Below are 25,499 nucleotides of genomic sequence, written 5' to 3' on the forward strand. Positions count from 1 at the left end.
GCACCTGGGTGGCTCAGTCAGTTAAGCGTCTGATTGGATTTCGACTCAGGTCATGGTCTCATGGGTTCATGAGTTCAGCTCCCATGTCAGGCTTTGCACTGACAGCATGGAGCCTGCTTGGGGATTCTCTTCCTTTCCCTCTCTCTCTACCCCTCCCCCACACTCACTCTATCTCAAAATAAGTTAAAAAAAAAAAAGGTCTGTGAAAGAGACCTTAAGTGGCTAACAAAACCTAAAAATATTTACTATTTGGTCCTCTAGAGAAAGAGTTTACTGGTCCTTGTGGATGGAGATTCCATTCACAAGAGAATGAAAGTTTTTTGAATACACACTTCTTTCACCTATGAATCTACAATATTAGAAACACATCTTTCACCTAAAACCTTCTCTACATCTAAACTTCTGAATTCTGGCTTTTTGATTTGAAAAATGTTAAGAAACATTTTTAAACCACAACATAAATGGTTACGAATGCTCAAGCTAATAAAAAGGGAAGAATAAAGTTAATTTATGTTTAATGTCTTCCACACTAAAGGAATAAAATACCAAAAATGGACAAAGGAAGAAAAAAAACCAAAATGGAATACAAAAAAACCCAATCTAATTATACTTCAAATGAATAGCAGAACCACATTAAGGGGAAAAAATTAACCAAGCCATGTTTAAACATAGCATTTTGACTATATACCCTGAGGTTAAAAAAAAAAAAAAAAAAAAAAAGAGAACTATAAACAAATATTAAATGCTAATTAATACGTTTGTTTTCAGAGACATATGGTTTGGCAATTCTGAAACTACTTTCTGTGTGTTTTAGGTTTGATCAAATATGTAAATACACTGTGGGTAACAGAAACTAGTTTTCTTGCTGTCAGAGAAAGTAATTACAGAATTGGAAAGGCGAAAAACTAGAATGAACCCTACAGTTGTTGGACTGGAACTGGAGGTTATCAGGGTGAATCCATGGCTTTTTAGATAGGCAGACAGTTAAAAACCAAAAATTCATGTGTATATATGTTTATGTACATACGTATACATGTATACATATATACATATATGCAGTATTGTTGTATATTATATATATATCTATAAAATATATATAATTTCTAGATCAATCCACTAATAAATATCCATGAGAAGAAACTAGAATTCCTTGGAGGAATGGCAGATTCCAAGGCTGGGGTGGGAATATCTTACTATGTAAGAAAGAGAATTCTCAAAACATAACGACCACACATCAAAAGGACACAAAAGACAGCTTGAAATAGCTCTGACTCGTCAAAATTGAGACACTCTCCATCAAAAAACCCCAATGATTAAAAAAAAAAAAAAATCCACGAGTTCATACTGATATGCATACATATACATAAACACATTAAGTGGGAAGAAGGAAAAGCTCTTACAGAATGCTAATAATAAAGAAATGATAGACTTAGAAAATACCTTTTGGCATTAGTACTGATTCAAGGCAAGAATTAAACAGATGCTTAAACAAATGGGTTAAAGTCTGATAAGCAACAAGGTATGTGCTTAGTTTCAAAATACCTCCCCATAAGATACTTGTTACAAAGGGATAAATAGTATCTTCACAACAGAGAAACCTTGTGGGGGGGGGGGGGGTAGTTAACATTCCTATTAATGGGATAAATAGACACCATGTGCTTTCTGAGAACACAATTATCATTTCTGCAGAATGCGAAAAATGTGTAAGCTTAACCTAATCATTAAGCAACAGAAGAAAACTCAAACTGAGAAAATTCTAAAAATAACTGGGCTATTATCATTAAATACAATCAAAGGTCATAAAAGACAAAGAGTTATAACCAACTGTTTCAGGGGAAAGGATACTGAAGAGACAAGATGAATGAATTCAAGGTGTGGAGTAGCATTTACTCTTTCCGTTATTAAGGACATTACTGATATAATTAATAAAATCTGATCAAGATCTGCAAACAACTGCATTATATCAAGGTTAATTTCCTGATGTTGATTCCTATACTATGGCTATGTAAAAGAATGTCACTGCTTGTAGAAAACAGCCACTTAAAAGTAAAATGAATTGCGTTTCCTATCAAAATGCCAGAAAAAGTTTGTGTGTTTTCATGTGCATGTGAAGAGGGAGTGAACAAAAAAGCAAAAATGGTTCATTAACATAATTAGGTAGAGAAATCAAGATGAAGTGTACATAAAATCCTTCATTCTTGTAACTTTTCTGTAAATCTGAAGTTGTCAAAATAAAGTTCAAAAGTAGGAAAAGGCTAATTTATACTTGGACATTATGATAGTAAAAAGGAATTGTGAAAAACTGAGTGACAGTTCTTTACACAAGGGTAAGAAAATATCTCAAGCAAAGGCTGAGACCTGGGTCTGTCTCTTCCAGTTTCAGCTCTAATACTTACAAAGTCACATTTTGTTGGTAAAACCACAATGGTGGCCTCAGTTTTCTAGTTGGTAAAAGGAGAGTAGCACCTATCCTTTTCTCAAAAGCTTATCCTAAACTTCCACTGAAACTTGATGGTTGGGGTCAAGAGGGTCAGAGCACAACACTATATACTGTAAAGTGGCTCACTTTTAACAATGGTAAACAAAAACTATTTAAAAAAGACCTAAGCCACACATCTTTCATCACAGCAAACAGCTGTTGCAGAAAGTAGGTATCTGCTATATATTTTGGTTTGTAAAAATTTTCACTTACTCAACATTCTTTTTACCCATATACTTCAAATATTTCAATAAACTCAAACACCCCAATCTATTTATTTTTTTACCATAAAACTTTACAGTGTAAAAATCTTACTAAATTTTAAAAAGCCATGAACTAGGATTTGGTCAACTTATTTTTTTAAGTAAAATATAACTGACGTAGAACACTATTAGTTTCAGATGTACCAGTAAACCTTTTAGGTACTGTGACCCAGTATAAAAAGATCTTTATATCATTTCCCAAATTCTATATACCAAGACATAAGATACACAATCCAACGTGTTTCATCTTTCACTGACAAGCTCCTCAAATTAGCCCTAAGGAATCCAATCAAATTCAAAGAATAAGCGTTTATAAGAAAGAGGACCCGATTTTTTCATGTACTTAAGCAAAAGTTTGCTTTAAAAATATACTTATTAACTTATTCTCCAAATTCACAAAGGTTTCGTCACCACTTAAGACAAGTTTTTAATCATTTGCATGTGGAGACAAATACTTCAGTGACAAACGGAAACATTCCTACAGCTGTTATGCAATAGTTACGATTTCAAAATAAAAACTGATTTCTATAGATACATGATACAAAATTTGGTATAAAATAAAACTTAATGTAGCTCATCTTGTTTTCCCACTATTGAAACATAAGACCATATTCTTGTTGAAATAAGTCTACTTGCTCATCTCTACTTTGAGTAACAGATGAGCATTCTAGACTCTTTAAGGCAAAATCTGAGAGGAGCAAGCAGAAGTGAGAAGGGCTGCGGCCAGCCGGTCCCCAAAGCGCAGAGCCCCGGCGTCCGGCCTGCCAGCTCAGCCTCACCAGCTCTGTACCACCTCACTCAGGCACATAGAGCTGATCGAGGCGGGGAAGGATTACAAGAACATCAGCTCCAAAAAGGGTACGCTTCCTGCTTGTCTTGTTTACCACTGTGTCCCAGCAGATAGAAAAGTGCCTGGTACATGGGTAAGCACTTTATTGGCTAAATGAGAGATTAAAATCCTAGGTCTTTCAAATCAACCTACATAAATTATATTAAGTTGTGGAATTATTTTAAAACCAAATTTGGCACACATTAACTTCATAGCCATAATTGTGTTTAAGACACGTTAACAAATACTCTCTATTCTCCATTCTGACCAAATGTGGTAAGGTCAAAGTTACCGAGACACTTCCCGACCTATAATAAACAACAGAATGCATTTACATATCCTTCCCTGAGTTTAAAATATGGTGTGTAAGAAATTCTTGTAAAACCAGATTAGGAGACCAAATGCATAAAATTAAAAACCAAAGCACAAATGCATCGTTTATCATCAAACTTGAGATAGAATTAACTTACATAAGAAATTACAGGCTACAGAAAAACTTCTTTTCAGCATTTATTTCTCATATCAGTAGCTCTACCAAAATCTGCTCCTTCATAATTAGAAAACCAAAAATTTGATGTAGTCTTTTTGTTTCTCCAACCCTGCAGTATATCTGTCAATGATCTATCATCTTATAGTTTGAAGAACTTCCTCAAAATATAAGATGTATTTTATTTCCAACCATCAAATTAACAGGTTTGCAATTTATTCACATTAAATAGGTAATGTTATATTCCTTTTGCATTACAGTAAAGTTATGTGGAGCAGAATGTAAGTAAATGCAGCAAGAGTATATATGATTTATGGTCACTATTAAGCACAATAACTTTTTTTTCCGCTTAACCTATTTTTTGTGAAGAAATTCAACTATTCCCTAGATGTTCTCTTTAAGATTACTAATATATTCGAAGTGACAAAATTTATTCCACTTCCCAAGTATGGCCCATATAATCAAGACATCATTTCACTTCCAATTTAAACCTAGTATTTTCCAAAGGGCCTGCCTTATGTGCGTTATAATCATCTTACTATGCTTCTTGTGTCCATGCTGCTGGAAAAAGCAGTCTGTACAAGCAGGAGTAGAGGCACAATCCTGAGAGAGAGGAGTAGAGAAAGATGTTGAGAAAACAAAACCAGATAAAATGAGCTCATTCGAGTTCAGGAGCTCAGCCAGTGTTCAAGGTCAAGGTTGATTACATTTTCTCATACCATTTTGAGTTAGAAGTTGTCCAATAACAGCAAAACTGGCCCTAGAAAGAGATATCTGAAATTCCATGTGCAACTAGTAATATCATCACTAATTCTAAGCCAACTATACTTCTAAAAAAAGAAGCAAGTGATCATAAAATATGACTATTTAGGAATCTGGGGAATACAGATGTCCCCTAAATGTCAACCAAAGTTACTATAACAAACTCAGTGCTAGCCTAAATAAAATGATAGAGCTATTTCAATCTTGCCAAAAAAATGCTTAGATTTAATCTTGAACAATTAAGACTATAACACTCCCAAGCATGTTCTCAAAAATCATTATTATCAATCTCCGTTATCCTTGTTTTCTAAATTTTTAAAATAATATAAGGAAAAACCCACAACTTTTATCATATATTGCTTTAAACTGAAAAACAGTAAAGCAAAAAAAGGTTTGGAAATAGCATAATCAAAAAATGAAGTTTAATCTAACTAGAACCTTCAAATGGAATAGTCCCCTCCCAATGATCTCTCCTTAGTAAACTGAACATTACAAACAGATCGGAGTTTCAATTAAAAAATTTCTACCCCCACATTAATTTTATATTTAATCAAAGAATCTTCTAACAGGAAACCTAAATATCTCAAATCAATCATTTTCTTTACATAGGAGAAAACCAAATGTCCAGAAATGTTAACTACCTTGATCCAGGTCATTCAGTACATAGTATACCACTCATTCATTCATTCATTCAAGAAGTATTTATTTGACACACACTATGTATTAAGGTACTGTGCTATGTACTGAGGATATGAAGCAATGAAAATATATGGTCACTGTCCTCATGAAACTTATCGTCTGGTAGGAAAAACTATTATTATATTACTTATAGTAATCACTAAGAGTGAAAGTACAGTTTTTTAAGATCATGTAATGGGAATTAAATCAGTGATTCTCAACCAAGGTCTATTTTGTTCCCCAAGGGGCATTTGATAATGTGTAGACATTTCTGGTTGTCACAATAGTGGCACCTTGTGGGTAGAGGCCAGGATCACTGCCAAACTTCATATAACGCACAGAACAGCTCCTCACAACAAGTAATTATCCAGCCCAAAACATCAATAGTACTGAGGGTGAAAAACCCTAATCTAAACCACTGGAGCAGGGAGGCGTTAGTGAAGGGTTCCTCCCTTTATAACACTAAGTATGCCTACCTTTAAGAGAGTTTCCCAGCGTGGAAACAAAAAAGATGGCTTGATTGATACAATTAACCAAAGTACTCACTAGAAAGTTAAAACAGGAAAGGAAAGGAAATAGGAGACAGATTCCCTGGTAGGTGAAAATGAAACAAAAACGCAATGTCTTCTGGTTGCTTCACATAAAATTCCTTTCCTGAACCACAGACAAAAGAAAAATACACAAATAAAAACAAAATTCACACGTTTTTATTTATTACTCCCTCTACCTTTTCCACTGTTCACCATCCCATGTCTACTACTAGATACTGGTGGGAAGATTATAAAATGTCCTATAGTTGGACAAATGAACACTATGGAAACAAAACTGGAAATGAAGTAAAACAAAGATGGGACTTCACTTCCGATGCGAAAGACAAGACACAGAAGAGGAAAATGTCCTAGGTGTTAACCTGACTCTGAAAAGTCTACATCTGCTACTCTTGACTAACTGAAGGATCCTAAGGACAAAACACACCAAGAATTCAGGGATCCTAAAGATGATAAAAGGTACTAGAACCATTTCAGAATTTATGAACCAAGGCAAATCCAAAATTTAAATTGTGGTAATTTACTGGACACATCTCAAATCTACATATCTGGTTCTTTATTATCCCACTCAGCCTTTTCTGAGCAGCAAGAGAAATGGATCATGATAGAAAAAACAACTATAGTAATTCAACAAGCTATACAAAGAATCTAGGGGGAAAAACTGATCACTAACTGGTATTTGATTATGTTAAAGTATTAATGTTAACTTCTTGAAGCATAATAAGTCCTTAAAAATTTAAAGAATCCAACACACAAGTAAAATTCATTTCCTCTAGTTACTTTGTCTAAGTATAGCCAGTGCATAACAGATTCTTATATTTTCCATGTATTACTTTAAGAGTTCCTTGATCATGGGGGTGCCTGGGTGGCTCAGTCCTTTAAGCATCCGACTTCAGCTCAGGTCATGATCTCACGGCTGGTGGGTTCGAGCCCTGCATCAGGCTCTGTGCTGACAGCTCAGAGCCTGGAGCCTGCTTTGGATTCTGTGTCTCCCTCTCGCTCTCTGCCCCTTCCCCACTCACACTCTGTCTCTCCGTCTCTTAAAAAAATAAACATTAAAATAAATTTAAAAAATTAATTAAAAAAAGAGTTCCTTTATCATGAAAGTGCCCTCTCCGATTAAGTTATGATTTTCTGAGGAAAGAGTTATGCATTGCTAGTCTTTTCCATCTTTTCAAAAACAAAGTAATAACCCTACCACAATGACCGCCATTCAGTGCTTAGGGACAGCTCACATAAAACTGCTGCATTCCAGTAATCAGCTGTGGTCCTAAAATAGTTAATAGAATTTAAGCAGACCAATGAGTCCCCTTTCACTGAAGTGAGAACTCTAAACCACCATAACAAGGGTATGACACCATCTCGGAGCAGCTACAACTACAATACTTGTAATGATAATAATTCTCTCAGTTAACTGCCCAGGTCAAGCACTGACTCTTAGGGAATCTTATATTCCAATGTGGACAAACTTTCTTTCATCATTTCAGAACTGACATTACTGCTCCTGGGATTAACTCATCACAATGATGACGCTTATCTGTAAATTACGGCTTTCCCACAAAACTAGCACAGTGGGCACTTAAATATCAGTTCTTAGACCTCAATCTCATTGAACTCAAGATAACTAAGGAATTTACCACATAAAGGATCTTCTGACAGTGATTTTGAACACAGGGAAGGAGAGGGCACAGACTCCCTTTGACAGATTATGGTGGGTAGGGGTGGGGGCAGCAGCACCTGTTGACCATGATTCAGAAACACAATGCATAAGGCATTAATTTTCAGACTGAAACTCATCCACGGTTTGTAAATTAAAAATCTGTATTCTTAACTTGGGTTGCCTGGCTGGCTCAATCGATAGAGCATGTGACTCTAGATCTCAGGGTTGTGATTTCAAGCCCCACGTTGGGTGTAGAAATTACTTAAAAATAAAATCTTTAAAAAAAAAATCAATATTCTTAACTTTCAAATCTCTGGTACTGTATGTCCCTATTTTCAAGCCAATGCTGGAAGGGGGTCAATATTAAAAAACCTGAGAACTGGGGTGCCTGGGTGGCTCAGTCAGTTGAGGGTCCAACTGCTGGTTTCAGCTCAGGCCGTATCTCACAGTTTGTGAAATCGAGCTCCTCACGTTGGGCTCTGTGCCGACGGCATGGAGCCTGCTTGGGATTCTCTCTTCCTCTCTCTCTGCTCCTCTCCAGCTCTCCCACACGTGCTCTCTCTCTCTCTCTCTCAAAATAAATAAACTTAAAAAAATAATAATAACCTGAGAATTAGCAAGCCATAAAACCTAAAAATTTCATATTTTAAATCAGGCTTTAAAAGTCAAATTCACTATAAGTAAACATTCTAAAACATCCTTTTCTCCTAATACTATAACTCAAGATTCTTTTTTTATTTTTACCCTTTACGATACATGATTTAATGGAAAATATTCATTACTGAACTATTTCCCATGACTATATGCTTACTTGTAACAAAATTACTACAACAGCAAGCATTACATTCACAGAAACTATATTCAAAATCAGAAAAAAAGATTATGTATTTTGTGTTTAAAACAAAAAGTATATTCCTCTGAATCTTTTTTGACAGTACTTCCCTCCCCCAACACTCTACGACTCCATATTGCTATTTTTAAGCTAACTCCACATTCAAACATGGTGAAGTTTGCAGATTAGTAAATAAAAGTTGAAAGATTTTCTAACTTCTTTGAAATCCGTAGGGAGAAAGGGGAGCGCGCTACACACACTAAAATGGAACTACTACTGCCAATTTCAAATTCCTGTAAAGATTAGATGAGAAAACAGGTTAAATATACAGCTAGCCATGTAACTATCCGGCCCCCTATCCTTAATGGCAATACTCAATTGAAAAACTGATACACCATTTCTATTCCACTGTGCTCTATTGTGACAACCATAGTGTAGTTAACACCTTTTCTCTAACTATCACATGAGGGATCCTATTCAAAATTTTGTGGGGAGGGGGGGTGCTGGGAGTGAGGGAAGATATATATTAGGAAACCCCTAGACAAACAGAAGAAACACCTATCAAAAAGGGGTGGGGTAGGAGCACCTGGCTGGCTCAGTCAGAAAGGCATGTGACTCTTGATCTCCGAGCTGGGAGTTCTAGCCCCACGTTGGATGCAGAGATTACTAAAAAATAAACTTAAAGAAAAAAAAAAAGTGTGGGTGGGGGGTAAGTCAAATCACTGCACTGGAAATAAGAGAAAGGCTTTTTTTTTAAAAATATATAATTCTTAAAACTTTAACCTTTCATAGTGCTGTAACACAGTATGTAGCAAATAAAAAGGCTACATAGAGCTGTTTTCTTTCCCGCACAGCTGAGAAACTATTAGCAATAAATTGGAACATACAGTACCAATATTTTTTCTTTTAGATTTTAAGCACTACGTAGTATTGCTGAAAGAACCAAATTTTGTAGTTATTAGCTGTAAATTCATAAATAAAATGGAAAAAAAGATTCCCCAGTCTACCGCTGTTTATTAAATGGTTAAAAAAGAGAAAGAAAATCCAATACCAAAAAAGAAAATCCTTTATAAAAAAAAAAAGGTTTTCATCTGTGTCATTGCTGTGTACTGTAATATGGAGAGCCCAACTCACAAGAATGTTATCTAACTTTTATTTAGCCTCTTTGCTAAGCTTCCCAAATGCCAATTCTTAAAAAAAAAGAAAAGAAGAAATAAAAGAAAAAAAAATGTAAGACAGTTTTAAAAAAAGCATTATCCTCTTCATATTATTCACAGTAACATGTCTGGTATTTTAAAAGGTGAATATTTAAGATTTTGTTAATGACACTATTGAATAGAGTACCAGCACTTCCGCATCAGAAGTTCATAAAATTCATGCGACTTTAGTTAACATCACATTAAAATTCTTTCCAAGACAGATAAGGATAATTCTGGCTATGTAGATAGGTGTTTAATGTTTGCATTAAGATCTTTTTACGTCGGAGTTTGAAAAAAAATAACGTACTTTATTAAAACCTGTCTCCTTTCAGACTAGTGAATTCAATTAGTGAAACCTGGACACCTGCTTTAAAATCTAGTGTTAGATTTGACATTATGAATGAGCCCGTGGGAAATGCTTCCCCAACATCTTCCCTCTCCTGAAGCACAGACCTCTGCCTACCATTTGTGTCTTTATGCCCTCATGATGAGAGGAGGGACAAGTAACAATCCTGCGTCCCCATCAACCATTCTCTTAGCCTAAGTCCCTAGCTGGCAGGTTACCTAGCCAACAGTATCTCAAATATAAACAGTACGTACAACGTGACCATAGATCATCACCCCTGTTAGGTTCCCTTCCTGTACTACCCTCATCGGTGCCTGCCTCATTAAGGACCCCGGGGAAGTCTGGGCAGTGATGTCCGGCGTGCAGTTAAAATCCCGCAAGCCCACGAAAGAGGTGGGCGGGCCAGGCCTCGGCGGAACTGACCCCGAGAGACCAGCCAGGAGCCTCCGGGGGAGGGCCCAACGGGGCCTTCCCTCCAACCCCTAAGCCACTCAATAGGGCGCTGGAGACACCGGAACCTCCCTCCGCCCCGGGGCGGCCCTCCCCCAGCCCTCCCCTCGGACTCGGGGGAGGGGCGCGGGGCAGAGAAACACCCCTCCCCCTCCTCCCCGACACAGCTAGGCCGCCACTCGCCCCACCCTGGGAAATCCTGCAGGCCCGCACCCACCCGGCTCACGCGGGCCTCGTCCCGGTGGGAGGTATGGGTAGGAGGGGAAGCTAGACTGCAATACCAACCTCGCTATTGAAGGTTTTCACAGCCTCCATGTTGTCGGTGCGGAGGCCCCGAGCCCGGCGGCGGAAGAGGCGGCGGCCACTGCACTGGGTGGGAAGAGCGAGACGCGGGCGGCGGCACCGCCGCGAGGAGGGGCGCCGGCGGGAGACCCGGCCGCTGCGACCCTGGGGCCGAAGCGGAAGGGCAAGCACTGGCAGGGAAAGACTCCCTCAGGGGCAGCGAGGCTCCGGCATGGCCGCTAGGGCGGGCGGAGCGCCGGTCTGGGGAACACAGGCGCTGCCGGGGCGGGTCGGCAGCGGGCGGGGGAGGGGCTGGGCCGCGGCGCCTTCTCTTCTCAGCCCCGCTCGGTCTCGGTCCTCCGCCCTCTAGCCCCGTCCCCTACACTCCCCACCCCCTCCTTCTTCTTCCTTCGTCAGACTCCTGTTTCACCTCCCCGCCGCTCGGGCCGCAGGAACCAGCAGCGCACAGCGAAGACGGAGGAGGAAGCGCTGGCAGCAGCGGCTGCGGCATCCAATATGGCGGACGCGAGTCGGGCCGCGCAGCTCGGAGATCCGCGGCGCCGGCCAGCGCGCCCCCTGGTGACTGGACCGCGCGGGCCCGAGCGGCCGCGCGGAAACCAACGAGCCAGCTCGGGCCAGAGCGTCGCCGCCCGGAGGTCCCGCTCCGCTCGGCCCGGGGCGGCCAGCTCCTCGCCCCCTCCTCGCGCCTTGCAGACGCGGGAGCGAGCGCTGCGGCCGCGTGGGGCGCCGCGGCCCGCCTTTGGAGGGCCCTGCAAAGCGTTTCTCTCAGAAATGCCAAAGTGTCCCCGTAACACGACAAGTTTGGGAAATAATGTCCACGTTTCGGTTGTTTGCATGTGGATTGGCCCCTTTACGTGAGATGCTGGGTTCACGTGCCTTTGAGAACTTCACTGGACAGTGGCCTAAAGGTTAACAGCCAAGAGAAAAGTTCCTAGTCATTCATTTATTTAGTAACGATGAGTCCATGCATTTTAATAGCGTCTCGAGGAAATGTGAGAAACAAAAGCCTCGGATCCGGATGGGGGCAGGGGGACGAGGGAAGCACGCACACAGCCAGCAAGCAGCTCAGAGCAGGAAATGCACGCTGCATAAAATCCAGGGGGACTGGTGCACAGACAATGAGAGCATTTGTCTGTGCGGCGGGAAGCGGGTCCCAGATGCACGAGATTTGTATAGGTGAAAGGGAACTCATTTTTAATGGCAAATGAATTATTTTAAAGGAATTTTGCCCTTGGTTGTTTGGAGTTGACACGGTGAATACAATATTCGTGATGAAAAGGGAGATGCTGCTAGCAAAATGCCTGCTCTCACTTTGTGCAATGTAAAATAACCAATACCAAGTTAAAAGCAAAATTTATTGAAATTAAAAGTTAGGGGGTGTACCACCGAACCCCAAACGCCGCAGTCCTCTTGCTGAGTCTTTTTTCAGCAGTCACCTCCCAAGTTCACTCAAAGGAAAGGGAGGAAAATGGCAGGATTTTATGCAGGGGGATTGTTGGTCTCAAGGTACTTTGGTAAGAGCTGAGCCCAGAGCCTATGAAACGGAGAGACATGCCCTTCTTGATTTCCTAGGGTCTAGGTCTACTCATTAACAACTTTAACATGGGGGCTGGCTCCTTAAAAGGTAAAAAGGGCAACTTTTTCATCAGTAAGAGCTTATATTTCTACCTTCAAAACCTCAAATGTGGTCACAAAGTGCTCCATGTCCTTTGGCCTCCAATCCTCATAGGCCTAGCGCTTATGATCTCTTGGCCAACAATTGTTATAGCCTCCTAACTGGTCCCCTGCTTGTCGTCCTAAAATTCATTCTCCAAACTAGCCAGAAGGACTTTTTTTTTTTTTTAACACAACTCAGATGAGGTCACTTCCTTGCTTAAATCCCTTTAGAATTTTCCTATTGCTCTTCAGATATTGTCATAACCTTTTACCAGGGCCTGAAGGCCCTGCCTCCCAGGGCTCATGCTACTCTGCCTTTCTATCTCCACTCTGTCCACCCTGGCCTCCTTTCTGTTCCTGGGCAACACTAAGCATTTTCCTACCTAGAACACTTGTATATGTCCCTTCCCTCTGGGATGCTGATGCCGGGATTCTTTTCATAGTTGACTCATCCTGTCTTAGAGGTGAGGTCTCTCCTAATCAGTCCATCTAAAGTAAATGTAGTGTGCTAAATTTGCATAATTACCCTACTCAGTTCTATTCAGACCAGATTCTAAAGCTCAACATTCACTGCTTTGGCCTGTTGGGGATTATTTATTCAGTCATTCATTAATGAATGTTGACTGAATTACTTAGGCCTGAGAGAGTAAAATGCAATACAAGCTAAAGAATAAAGCCAGTTGTTAATATGTTACATGGCTTGATTTTATAAAGCTTCCACGCCGGAAAGACAGCAAAGGGCATACTTTGATCAAGAGAAGGAAAAGAAGAGGGAAAAAGTAGAGGACAGCCTGAGCACTGAGATGAGAAGGAAGTAAAGCAAGAGGAGAAGTAGAGAAAGATCAGAGGAGTTACAGGGAGTCTGGAGGCCCAGTGCAACAACTAAGTACAATGTTTTGCACAACCATGCATACCTCTACAATGTGAACATGGCAATACCCATATCTATAGTGTATGTACGTGTGTGTATTAGTTAGGGTTCCAATTCCCAGTATGACAAAACAAACCAATCTAAGTTAACTTCAGCATACAAGAATTCACTATTAGGATGTGGGTAGGCTTTGTCCTTGATTCCAAAGTCAGGAATGCAGATGGGCCTACGAAACCAGAATACAGAAACCCTAAACAGCACCCTAATCTCTGCTTACCTGCTTTCATTTTCTTTCTGTTACTTTATCCAAATCTGTTTTACTAGTGAGATAGGACTTATGTTCCTGGCTTTATAGTTCTAAACACCTAGAGGACTTGACTGAACACTTCACTTTCCCGCTTTCAAATTCCAAGGGAAGGAGATGGAATTTAATCGACCCAACTTGGATTAGGTGACCATCACCAAAAAACTTGAGGCCATTAATTCATATTTTGAAGAAGAATGATAGGGGAAATAGTAGGCAGAAGTATTCCTGCCCCTGGAAGAGATATGCCCATTATAAATGATGAAACTCACGTTTTAGAGTTGGTGACATTCTCTTCTGAATGGGGTATCATGGGCCTGTCCCCTCGGATTTAGTCATTTCTGGGAATAACTCATAGGCTCTAATTCAGCCAAAAGGTCAGAGTCTAGAGCAGCACTCACCACAGAACTTTCTGGGATCATGGAAATGTTCTACATCTGTGTCACCCAAGTCAGTAGCACTAGCCCCATGTGACTATTATGTACTGGAAATGTGGCTCGTGCAACTGAGGGAAAGAATTTTCATTTTTATTTCACTCTAACTGATTCAAGTTTAAATGTGTGCTAGTGACGACCAGATTGGAAAGCAGAGGTCTAGCTAGAGAGGACTTGCTCCCGTGGATAGGGCACTTCCTAGGTACAAGGGAGTAGTTGTGAGATGACACGAAGCAAAAATCAACTTAATTATCAGCTATCAGAAGTCACAATATGTGTATATAAGGGTTTTTTTTAATGTTTATTTTTGAGAGAGACAGAGCGTGAGTGGGGGAGGGGCAGAGAGAGGGAGACACAGAATCCAAAGCAGGCTCCAGGCTCTGAGCTGTCAGCACATAGCCTGACGTGGGGCTCGAACTTGGGAATGGTGAGATCATGACCTAGGACGAAGTCAGATGCTTAACCAACTGAGCCACCCAGGTGCTCCGGTATATGAGTTTTTGTTTTTGTTTTTGTTTTTGTTTTTGTTTTTAACTGGGACAAAAACCTGGAGCATTGTTTAAACCAAAACTCATTCCCATCCAATGGGGGGAGGGGGGAGATGAAAACTTGAGGATCCTTAGAAAACATTCTGGAATGGCTTGGGAAATAAGGGTATAGAAAACAAATGGGATATTATACAGTCAATAGAAATGATTAGACTTGGGGAATGGCATGGTGGTTCCTCAAAAATTAAACATAGAATTACCATATGATCCACCAAGTCCACTAATGGGTAAATGCCCGAAAGAATGGAAAGAAGGGACTTGAACAGATATTTTTATACCCTTGTTCATAGCAGCACTATTCACAATAACTAAAAGGTGGCAACAGCCCAAGCATCCATTGATTGATGAATGGATAAGTAAAATGTGGTATATTCACATATAATGGAGTATTATTTAACTTGAAAATGGGAGGGATTTCTGACACCACAACATGCATGAACCTTGAAGACATTATGCAGAGTGATGTAAATAAGACACAATGAGACAAATATTATATGATTCCACTCATATAAGGTACCTAGAATAGTCAGGTTCATGGAGACTGAGTAGATCATGGTTGCCAGGGGAAGGCAGGAATGGGGAGTATAGAGTTCATCTGGGGATGATGAAAAAGTTCTGGAGATGGATGGTGATGATGGTTGCACAACAATGTGAATGTACCTAGTGCTACAGAAATGTACATTTTAAAATACTTAAAATGATAAATTTTATGTCAGGTATATTTAACCACAGTAATTTTTTAAATGGTTAGAATAAGAAATATGGGAAATGCATTTGATAGACTACTAAGTACACAGGAGTAAGATAAACTGTTAATGTATTTTAGCTCTAAAAATACATATGCAAAAAGTGAAAAACTATATTTGAAAAGTATTTTAGTGTGCCGGGATTGTGAGGTGTTTTTTTTTAAGATTTTATTTTTAAGTAATCTCTACACCCAGTGTGGGGTTCCAACTCAACCCCAAGATCAAGAGTCACATGCTCTACCAACTGAGCCAGCCAGGCACCCCTTTACAATAATTCAATCTTTTTGTATCTCATTTTTTTTAATGGGCACGCTGTAATTCACCAAACTTGATACTGAAACCCAGTGGTATAAGAGGGTGTAAGATACTGAAGATACAAAGTAAACATTTTGCTTTCACCAGCTTAAATTAAGTAGCAATTTTGAGTTTGGTAGGTGTGTTCCATTGTGTGTTAAAGGGTGGCTCTTCAAATGGCTGAAGGTAAAACAGAACATATCATCATCAATAGCAGTAGTAGTCAAAGATCAAGGAAAACTACATTTCCAGGCTCCATAGTGTAACTATCGATTTAAACTGAACGTTGGCCCTTCCAACGAATAAACCAGCAGATTCACGTCTTTGCCTTCACAATGAATCTTTCCTTACTTCTAACACACACACTCCTGATCCAAATTATTTGCTTGGCCTACAAACACAACCTTCACTTGTTGCCCCCAGACTTTCCGAGGGAACACTACTGCAAGTTGCCTGTGAGAAGGGGGTATTTTGCCCAGCTTAGAGTTTTATGCCACTGCTGTGAAATGAAAGAGCCTGTGATGACTACACAAATTTATGTTCATTTCACATCATTGAGGAAAGGACAAAATCATTTTGCTGTTATAGAGAATGCACAAGAAGGCGGGGGGGGGGGGGGGAGAGAGAGAGAGAGAGAGAGAGAGAGAGAGAGAGAGAGAGAGAGAGTGAGTCTTTGGCAGGCTCCAATCTCAGTGTAGAGCCTAATGCAGGGCTCGATCTCATGACCATGAGATCATGACCTGAGCTGAAATCAAGAGTCATATGCTTAACCAACTGAGCCACGCAGGTGTCCCTACTATATCACTTTTAAGTGACTAGAATTCCCCTATTATACAAGACAAAGTTTTTCCTATCAAGATGCCTGGGAAACAAATAATCTGAAGGTTACTTTGAATCAGTAAATGCCAAAAAGGAACTTTAGTGACTAGAACTTCTATATCCTTCTCCATCCACAACATATACCCAAGCTTTAGTGTTCCTTTTTCCTAGACTGTACTGAATAAACATGCAAACATCTCTAGTATCTCTTTTGTTTTTACGCTGACATCTCTTGGCTAAATTTTTTTTTTAAGTTTATTTATTTATTTTGAAAGAGACAGACACAGCATGAGCAGGGGAGGGGCAGAGAAAGAGGGAGAGAGAAAGAATCCCAAGCAGGCTCCACACTGTCAGCACAGAGCCCAATGTAGGTCTTGAACTCATGAAACCATGAGATCATGACCTGAGCCGAAACTGAGAGTCAGAAGCTTAACCAACTAAGTCACTCAGGCACCCCTTTTGGCTAAATTTAATGCCTATAGTAAGACTAGCAGAATCACGGTCTTCTGAAGACCTAACTCTATCCATTCTATATTAATTTTATAGATTTTAATACAAATGTGAAGGTTCTCAAGGCGTTTTTTTTTTAATCAGTTTTGAATGATGCTATGGGCTGAATTGTGTCTCTCAAAAGACATATGTTGAAGTCCAAATGCACAAGTACTTCAGAATGGGACCGAATTTGGAGATAGGGTACTTCCCCTGCCAGCTTGCATTCATTTATTTACTTATATACCTATCTATCTGTTTTAAAATAAGCTCCATGCTAGGGGTGCCTGGGTGGCTCAGTAGGTTAAGTGTCTGATTCTTGACTTCAGCTCAGGTCATGATCTCCTGGTTCGTGAGTTCAAGCCCCACATTAGGCTCTGTGTTGATAGTGTGGAGCCTGTCCCTTCCCTCTCCCTCTCTCTCTGCCTCTCTCCTGCTTGCTCTGTCTCTCTCCTGCTTACTCTCTATCTCTCTCTCTCAAAATAAATGAAAACAAACTTAAAAAAACAAACAAAAAATAATAAAATTGGCTCCATGCCCAATATGAGGCTTGAACTCACAACCCCAAGATTAAGAGTCGCATGCAGAGCCAGCCAGGTGCCCCTCCCCCTGCCAACTTTTTGGAGATATGACTGAACAATAAAAATTGTATGTATTTAAGGTATACAATATGATATTTAGATATATGTATACATTGTGAAATGATTAGCACAATAAAACTAATTAACATATCCATTACCTTACATAGTTACCACGTGTGTGTGTGTGTGTGTGTGTGTGTGTGTGTGTGTGTGTGGTAAGAACACTTGAGATTTACTCTCTTACCAAATTTCTTTTTTTTTTCAGTTTATTTATTTAATTATCTATCTATTCATCTATCTATTTAAGTAAACCCTACATCCAACATGGAACTCAAACTCATGACCCAGACCAAGAGTCACATGCTCTTCTGACTGAGCCCGCCAGGAACCCCTGTTAGCAAATTTCAAATATACCTTATATTATTATTAACTGTAGTCATCATGCTGTACATAAGGCTTCTAGAACTTATTCATCTTATAATTGAAAGTTTGTACCCTTTGATCAATACTTACCCCCTTGCTCCCCAATCTCTGGAAACCACCATTCCCTCTGTTACTATGAATTCAACTTTATTCTATTATTTTTAAAGTTTTATTAATTTAAGTAATTGCTACACCCTACATGAGGCTCAAACTCACACCCCCAAGATCAAGAGTTGCACGTTCCTCCAACTGAGTCAGCCAAGCATTCCTGCTATGAGCTCAACTTTCTTTTAGATTCCACCTGTAAGGGAGATGATGCCATATTTGTCTTTGTATGTCTGGCTTATTTCACTTAGCATAATGTCCTCTAGGTTCATCCATGTGGTCACAAAGGGCAAGATTTCCTTCTTTCTCATGGCTGAATAAAATTTCATATACATATATACATATATATGTATATACCACGTCTTCCTTATCCATTTTCTGTCAACAGACACTCAGTTTGTTTCCATATCTTGGCCACTCTGAATAATGCTGCAATGAACACAGAAGTGTAGATATTTCTTCTAGACAGTGATTTTATGTCCTTAGAACATATACACAGAAGTAGAATTCCTGCATCATATGGTAGTTCCTTCTTAGTTTTCTGAGGAATCTCCATACTATTTTCCATAGTGGCTACACCAGTTTACATTCCCACCAACAAGGCACCAGGGTTCCCTTTTCTCCACATCCTCACCAACACTTTTTATGTTTTGTCTTTTTGGTAATAGTCGATCTTACCAGTGTGAGGTGGTATCTCACTGAGGTTTGATTTGTATTTCCTTCATGACTAGTGACACTGAGCATCTTCTGAGTCTTCTTTGGGAAAATGTCTATTGAGTCCTCTGGCCATTTTTTAATCATATTATTTGCTTTTTTGACATTTAGTTGTGTAAGTTCTTTACATATTTTTGATATTCACCTTTAATCAGATGAATGATTTGCAAGTATCTTCTCCCATTCAATAGGTTGCCTTTTTGTTTTGTGGATTTCCTTCACCATGCAAAAACTTTTTAGTTTGAGGTAATCCTACTTGTTTATTTTAGCTTTTGTTGCCCTTGCTTGAGGATACTGGTGCAAAGAATATATTGCTAAGACCAATGTCTGTTTTCTTCTAGGAGTTTTATGGTTTCAGGTCTTGCCTTCAAGTCTTTAATCCATTTTGAATTTAAATGGAATTTGGGGTGTTTGGATGGCTCAATGGGTTAAGTTTCCCACTCTTGATCTCAGCTCAGGTCTTGATCTCAGGGCTGTGAGTTCAAGCCCCATGTTGGGCTCCACATTGGGCATGAAGGCTACTTTAAATAGATAGGTAGGTAGATAGATAGATAGATATAGAATCTAATCAGGGAGGGCTTCCTAGAGGCAGAACACATTGGTGCATAGTTTAGGATCTCCAGGCTTAGCTCCTTAGTCCTTTAGCCCCTTAATTTCCTTCAGACAGTTGACAATTTAAAATGATGAATTTCAGGGGTGCCTGGGTGGCTCAGTTGGTTAAGCGTCCCAACTTTGGCTCAGGTCATGATCTCACGGTTCGTTGGTTTGAGCCCCACGTCAGGCTCTGGACTGGAGCCTGGAGTCTGCTTCAGATTCTGTGTCTTCCTCTCTCTCTGCCCCTCCCCTGCTCATGCTCTGTCTCTCTCTACCTCAAAAATAAATAAAACATTAAAAATTTTAAAAATAAAAAAAATAAATATGATGAATTTCATTGTCAAAATAAAATGATGAATTTTATCAGAATGGCAGATCAGATTCCCTATACACTTTTGTTGCATAACAACTAGTAATGATGGTTAAAATGCTTAAATTTTCTTTTCAAGTGCATCGCTGAAATGATATAAAGTAATTGGCATAAAATAAGCAGTTCTCAGATGCCAAGAAATAAGATAGTATTTAAATGCCAGTCCCTGATGTTACTAAGCTTTGATTTTGATCTCTATTCAAAATATGTACACAGGACTTGAGATGACCACATTATGGAGTCTTATAAGACAACCTTGAATAATGCTTAAATGTCAAGGGCAACATCATCAGTGAAGTGGTTGAAGATGTAAAGGGAGGGAAAAAACACAAACACAAACTTATCCAAAGATGAGGGTGGGGAGGGACAGGCAGGGGCAGCAGGAAAATTTGCCTGGATCAACACTGGAGCAGAGGAAAGACAGGGAAAATTTTCCCGGAGAATTTACAGCCTTCGTGCATGTTTTTGGTTCCATTCATAATACCTGGGTGATGTATAAAACTTCAAGCAAATTATTTCATGTTGGTACTAGGTCGACATTCCTCCAGGCAACTGAGAAAATAACTGCAAATTCTTTCTGGAGGAAAGCAACTTCAACCTACCCTACAAAGAAATCTGGCAAGTGAAGATCTGTTGAAAATAAAATTATAATTGAACAAATAAACAAAACAGAAAAACAAAGCATCAGGAGTAACAGGAACAGAAATGTAAGACAGTGGAATCAGACCAACATGAAGTTTAGATGATGGTGTCGACAGACTTGGAATGCAAACTTTTTCATAGGTTTCCTGGAATATGATGGATTAGGTGATTCAGACCAGTCCTGTTACTGTAAATTACAAATGCTATCTACAACTAAAAAATACAAGCTTTGAAAGTACTGAAAACAAGGCAAAACCTAAATAAAGTGAGAACCAGAGAGGACGGTGAAATTGTTTTTGTCTTGAGGGCATTTTCCAGTCCAGACAAACTTAAACTTGGGGTTTTGATAGCCTCCTGAGGTAAAAGGGACAGAAGTCAAAGCCTAGGGCCACTCGGGTTGGGAAGTCTAACTGCAGGCTGTCTTCACATTAAGCTGGACCCCAAAGGGTTTTAATCCAGGATTCGGGGGAAATAGAAGTCAACTCACTTCTCTTCCTCATCCAGGGGACTATGAGAAAACTTTCCTTGTCTAATGGAGCAAGAAGAGAGGGAAATACTAAAAAGCACCGGCCTTTATTTGGAGTTGTACTTCAAGAGTACATTCCCTGAAGCCCTCAGTGTAGTTCACAGTGTTTCTGGGCTAACAGTGCCCCTAGACAGCTAGAAGTAAATACGAGTTCTCTCTGGAAGATTGCTCCTCCATCTAGGGCTTTAAGGAAGCCCTACAAGTATATTCCCAAGATTAATGAAAGTGTTAGTTTTCTGTAGCTGCTGGGACAGATTACCACAAACTCAGTGGCTGAAAACCACACAAACTTACTATCTTACAGTTCTGAGTGTCAGGAGTCAATAGCGGGTCTCACTGGGCTAAAATCAGGTGTCAGCAGGGCTGCATTTCCTCTGGCTGGAGACTCTACAGGCAGCATCCAGCTCCTTGTCCATCCCCGGCCCCTAGATGCTGCCCCATTCATTGGCTGCTGGCTCCTTCTTCCATCTCCAAAGCCGGCAAGGGCAATTCCAGTCTTTCCCATCAAGTCTCTGTCATTGCTTGCCTTACACACCTTCCCTTCCATTTCCTGCCTCCTTCCTTCACTGCTGAGGACCCCACGGATCATGCTGGGTCCTGCTTACTACAAGATAATCTCCCTCGATCAAGACCCTTCATTTAACTCTAGCTGCAAAGTCCCTCCTGCCATGAAAGGTAATATATCCATGTAGATTAGGATGCGGACATCTTTGAGAGGGGACATTATTTGGCCTCCCAAAATAAGGATCACACAGTCAAAAATAATTAAAGTCACAAGGAAACAGTATATCATTAATGAGAGTCTGCAGGAAGGGCAAATAAAACCTATATACATCATGAACAAGCTGGGTTCGTCTCAGGAATGTAGACTTACTTTAACATTAAATAATTCATTAATATAGGGATGCCTGGGTGCTCAGTGGGTTGAGCATCCGACTTTGGCTCAGGTCACGATTTCATGTTCTGTGAGTTGAAGCCCCACCTCTGGCTCTCCGCTCTGAGTGCAGAGCCCGCTTCAGATCCTCTCTCTCCCTCTCTCTCTACCCCTCCCTTGCTTGTTCCCCCCCAAAATAAATTAATTAATTAAAAAAATTTATTAACATAATCCACATATTAAGTGATTAAAAGAGAAAAAGTATATTATTTCACTAAATACAAAAAACACATCTGATGCGATTTAGTATAATTTTTAAAATTAAAAGCACTATTAATTTCCAGTGGCTGCTGTAACAATTTACCAAAAATTTGGTGGCTTAAACCAACAGAAACTTATTCTCTTACAGTTCTGAAATCTAGAAGTAAAAAAATCAAGGTTTTGACAGGGCCAAGATCATCTCAGAGGCACTAAGGGAGAATCTGTTCCTGGCCTTTCCCAGCTTCTGCCATGTTCCTTGACCTGCAGCTACATCTCTCCAGTCTCTGTCTGTCTTCACCTGGCCGTCCCCTCTATGTCTGTCTGTGTAAAACCTCCCTCTGCCTTCCTCATATAAGGAACCATGTAATTATATTTAGAGCCCACCCTGCATAGAGTAGACTCCTCTCAAGGTTCTTCATTTAATACTATCTTCCGCCAGGGGGGGGTCTGGCGGTTAAGAGTCTGACTTCAGCTCAGGTCATGATCTCCCAGTTCGTGGGCTCGAGCCCCACATCCGGCTCTGTGCTGACAGCTCATAGCCTGGAGCCTGCTGTGGATTCTGTGTCTCCCTCTCTCCGCCCCTCCCCCACTCACCCTCTGTCTGTGTCTCTCTGTCAAAAATAAACATTAAAAAATTAAAAAAAAATAACATCTTTTTCCATACAAGTGAGTTTTCATTCTTGGATTGTATAAGGTAATATGTACAGGTTCCAGGGATTAGGAAGAAAACATAACTTTGGGAGGGGGCTCTTTTTTCAGTTTACCATAAAAACAATCCACAAACTAATTATAGAGACAACTTTCTTAACTTGTATTTCAATCAGGCTTTGAAAAATAGATGTTAAATAGACTTATTGGGTGATCATTTCACAAGTATACGGTATATGAATACAGAATCATTATGTTGTATACCTGGAACTAATATAATGTTATATGTCAATTATATCGCAATATATAAATAAGAAATAAAAAAAAGAGGGGCGCCTGAGTGGCTCAGTCAGTTAAGCCTCTGACTTGGGCTCTGGTCACGATCTCACATCCGTGGATTCCAGCCCCCTATCAGGCTCTGTGCTGACAGCTCAGAGCCTGAAGCCTGCTTCGGATTCTGTGTCTCCCTCTTTCTCTGCCTCTCCCCCACTCACACTCTGTCTTTCTCTCTCTCTCAAAAAGAAATAAAACATAAAAAAATTAAAAAAAAGAAATAATAAACAGCCACAGCAAATATCAAATGTTGCTTTTAAAATCAAGAATAGGGGCGCCTGGGTGGCTCAGTAGGTTGAGCGTCTGACTTCGGCTCAGGTCATGATCTCACGTTTCATGAGTTCAAGTCCCACATCAGACTCTGTGCTGACAGCTCAGAACCTGGAGCCTGCTTCGGATTCTGTGTCACCCCCTCTTTCTGCCCCTCCCCTGCTTGTGCTCTCTCTCTCTGTCTCTCAAAAAATGAAGAAATGTTAAAAAAAATTTTTTTTAAATAAAGAATAAAAAGAGATGCCCATTATTACCACTTCGAGTCTATATTATCTTGGAAGCTCAAAGCAAAGTAGCAAAAGAAAGAAAAAAAATTCTAAGAATTGAAAAGAAAAATGCAAAAAATATTATATTGACATAATTATCTATATAGAAAGCTTAAAAAACCTCCAGATATAAATTATGGAATTAATAACAGTTCAAGACATTTACATTTCTGTATTCTCTCATATGGAATTTATATTAGAAAATGTAATCAATTATAAAAATAGATACCATGTTAAATAGCAACCAAGACAGTAGAGGGTGTTGTTCTTCCTGTTACAGTGGAATACTGGTAGCACCCTTTACCTTTCACATCGACAACCAGAAAATGTGCAAATTGTACACAACAACTGCTTTCAGACATCGGACAATAGACCCAGAAGGATATAAAAATATTCTCCCAATGAGACCTCTACTTTTTGCCTGGAGGCTCTTTCATGACCACAGTTCAGGGAGGGGAAATGCCAACAAAGCATGGAAATCTTGCTGAGTTGAAGAGACAGAGATCAGATTCTGGAAAGATGGCACAATTCACAGAACAGAGTCCTATAGAGAAACAAGTAAGCTATGTGGAGAAAGGACTCCAGAAATTGGCAGAGAGGTCATCTTAAGTTTTGGCTAAAAACAGAACAGCACATGCACAGGGGACAACAACACAAAGCCAGGCAACGAAAAGCACTTGGGAGCTGAGAGCTAAACAAGACCCAGAACTAGGAGGCATTTGAATTCTCATCAGCCAGAGTGGAGAACCTTGTGATTCCCTGGAAAGTGCTACATGTATGTACGTAGGCACGCACGCATGCACACACACTGATGTGTATGTCAAAACGACACAAGAACCAACTGAAAGAGTTCCTAGTGACCAAAGCAGAAACAATGTGAAGCAAATAAAGCAGTATTGAATTAAAATCAAACAAGAATGATGAGCACATCCGTGGAATGAAGACTCAATATGGTTAAGATGGCAGTTGTTCTCAAAGTGAGTTAAAGGTTCAGTGCAATTTAAAAGAAAAGTAGATTCCCCTAGGAATCTACAGGCTGATTCCACATTTTCTATGAAAATGAAAAGGATGTAGAGTGCCTAAAACAATTTTAAACAAAACTGGGAGGGTTTATGCTGCCTAATCTAAAAAAGTATTATAAGGCTACAGCCTCAGGACAATGTAGGAATGGAGCATAGAAAAACTCATATATCAAAAAAGGAGAATAGAAAATCCATCAATCCCTCCCTCCATCCATCCATATTTCCACACAGATATAGGTTATTAATTTTCAACAAAGGAGTCAAAGTAATTCATAGTCCTTTCTTTTTTTTTAATTTTTTAACGTTTATTTATTTATTTATTTATTTATTTATTTTTTAAACTTTTTTTTTCAACGTTTATTTATTTTTGGGACAGAGAGAGACAGAGCATGAACGGGGGAGGGGCAGAGAGAGAGGGAGACACAGAATCGGAAACAGGCTCCAGGCTCTGAGCCATCAGCCCAGAGCCTAACGCGGGGCTTGAACTCACGGACCGCGAGATCGTGACCTGGCTGAAGTCGGGCGCTTAACCGACTGTGCCACCCAGGCGCCCCATAACGTTTATTTATTTTTGACAGACAGAGAGACAGAGCAGGGGAGGGGAAGACAGAGAGGGAGACAGACTCCAAAGCAGGCACCAGGCTCCGCGCTGTCAGCACAGAGCCCGACACGGGGCTCAGACTCACAAAGCGCAAGATCATGACCTGAGCCGAAGCTGGACGCTTAACCGACTGAGCCACCCAGATGCCCCCATAGTCTTTTCAATAAATAGTAATAGAGAAAAAGGCAATCTGTACAGAAAAATAAGAATATGCTTCAATCCTTGCAGCACACTCTAGAGGAAGATTAAGAAGAGGAGAAACAGTACATGGA

General features: G+C 39.9%; 1 protein-coding gene across 7 annotated transcripts in view; it reads right to left on the reverse strand.

The window, feature by feature from the left end:
• SCAF8 (SR-related CTD associated factor 8) overlaps nt 1-11,341 on the reverse strand; it is a 202,260-nt gene extending 190,919 nt beyond the window's left edge. For 5 of the 7 annotated variants that reach the window (XR_003419236.2, XR_008298254.1, XR_008298253.1 and 2 more), the window contains exon 1: nt 10,819-10,953. Coding sequence is in view for 4 of the 7 variants with exons in the window: in XM_053222058.1 (XP_053078033.1) it covers nt 10,819-10,848 (30 nt within the window). In the remaining 3 variants the exon portion in view is untranslated. Of the gene's footprint in view, nt 1-4,597; nt 4,662-10,818; nt 10,973-11,198 lie in introns of those variants that run through there. The other 2 variants (XM_027056581.2, XM_027056580.2) reach the window with 2 other exon arrangements.
• Nucleotides 11,342-25,499: the final 14,158 nt, after the last annotated feature.

This window comes from Acinonyx jubatus, chromosome B2 (genome assembly GCF_027475565.1).
Source record: "Acinonyx jubatus isolate Ajub_Pintada_27869175 chromosome B2, VMU_Ajub_asm_v1.0, whole genome shotgun sequence".
Classification (NCBI taxonomy): Eukaryota; Metazoa; Chordata; class Mammalia; order Carnivora; family Felidae; genus Acinonyx; species Acinonyx jubatus.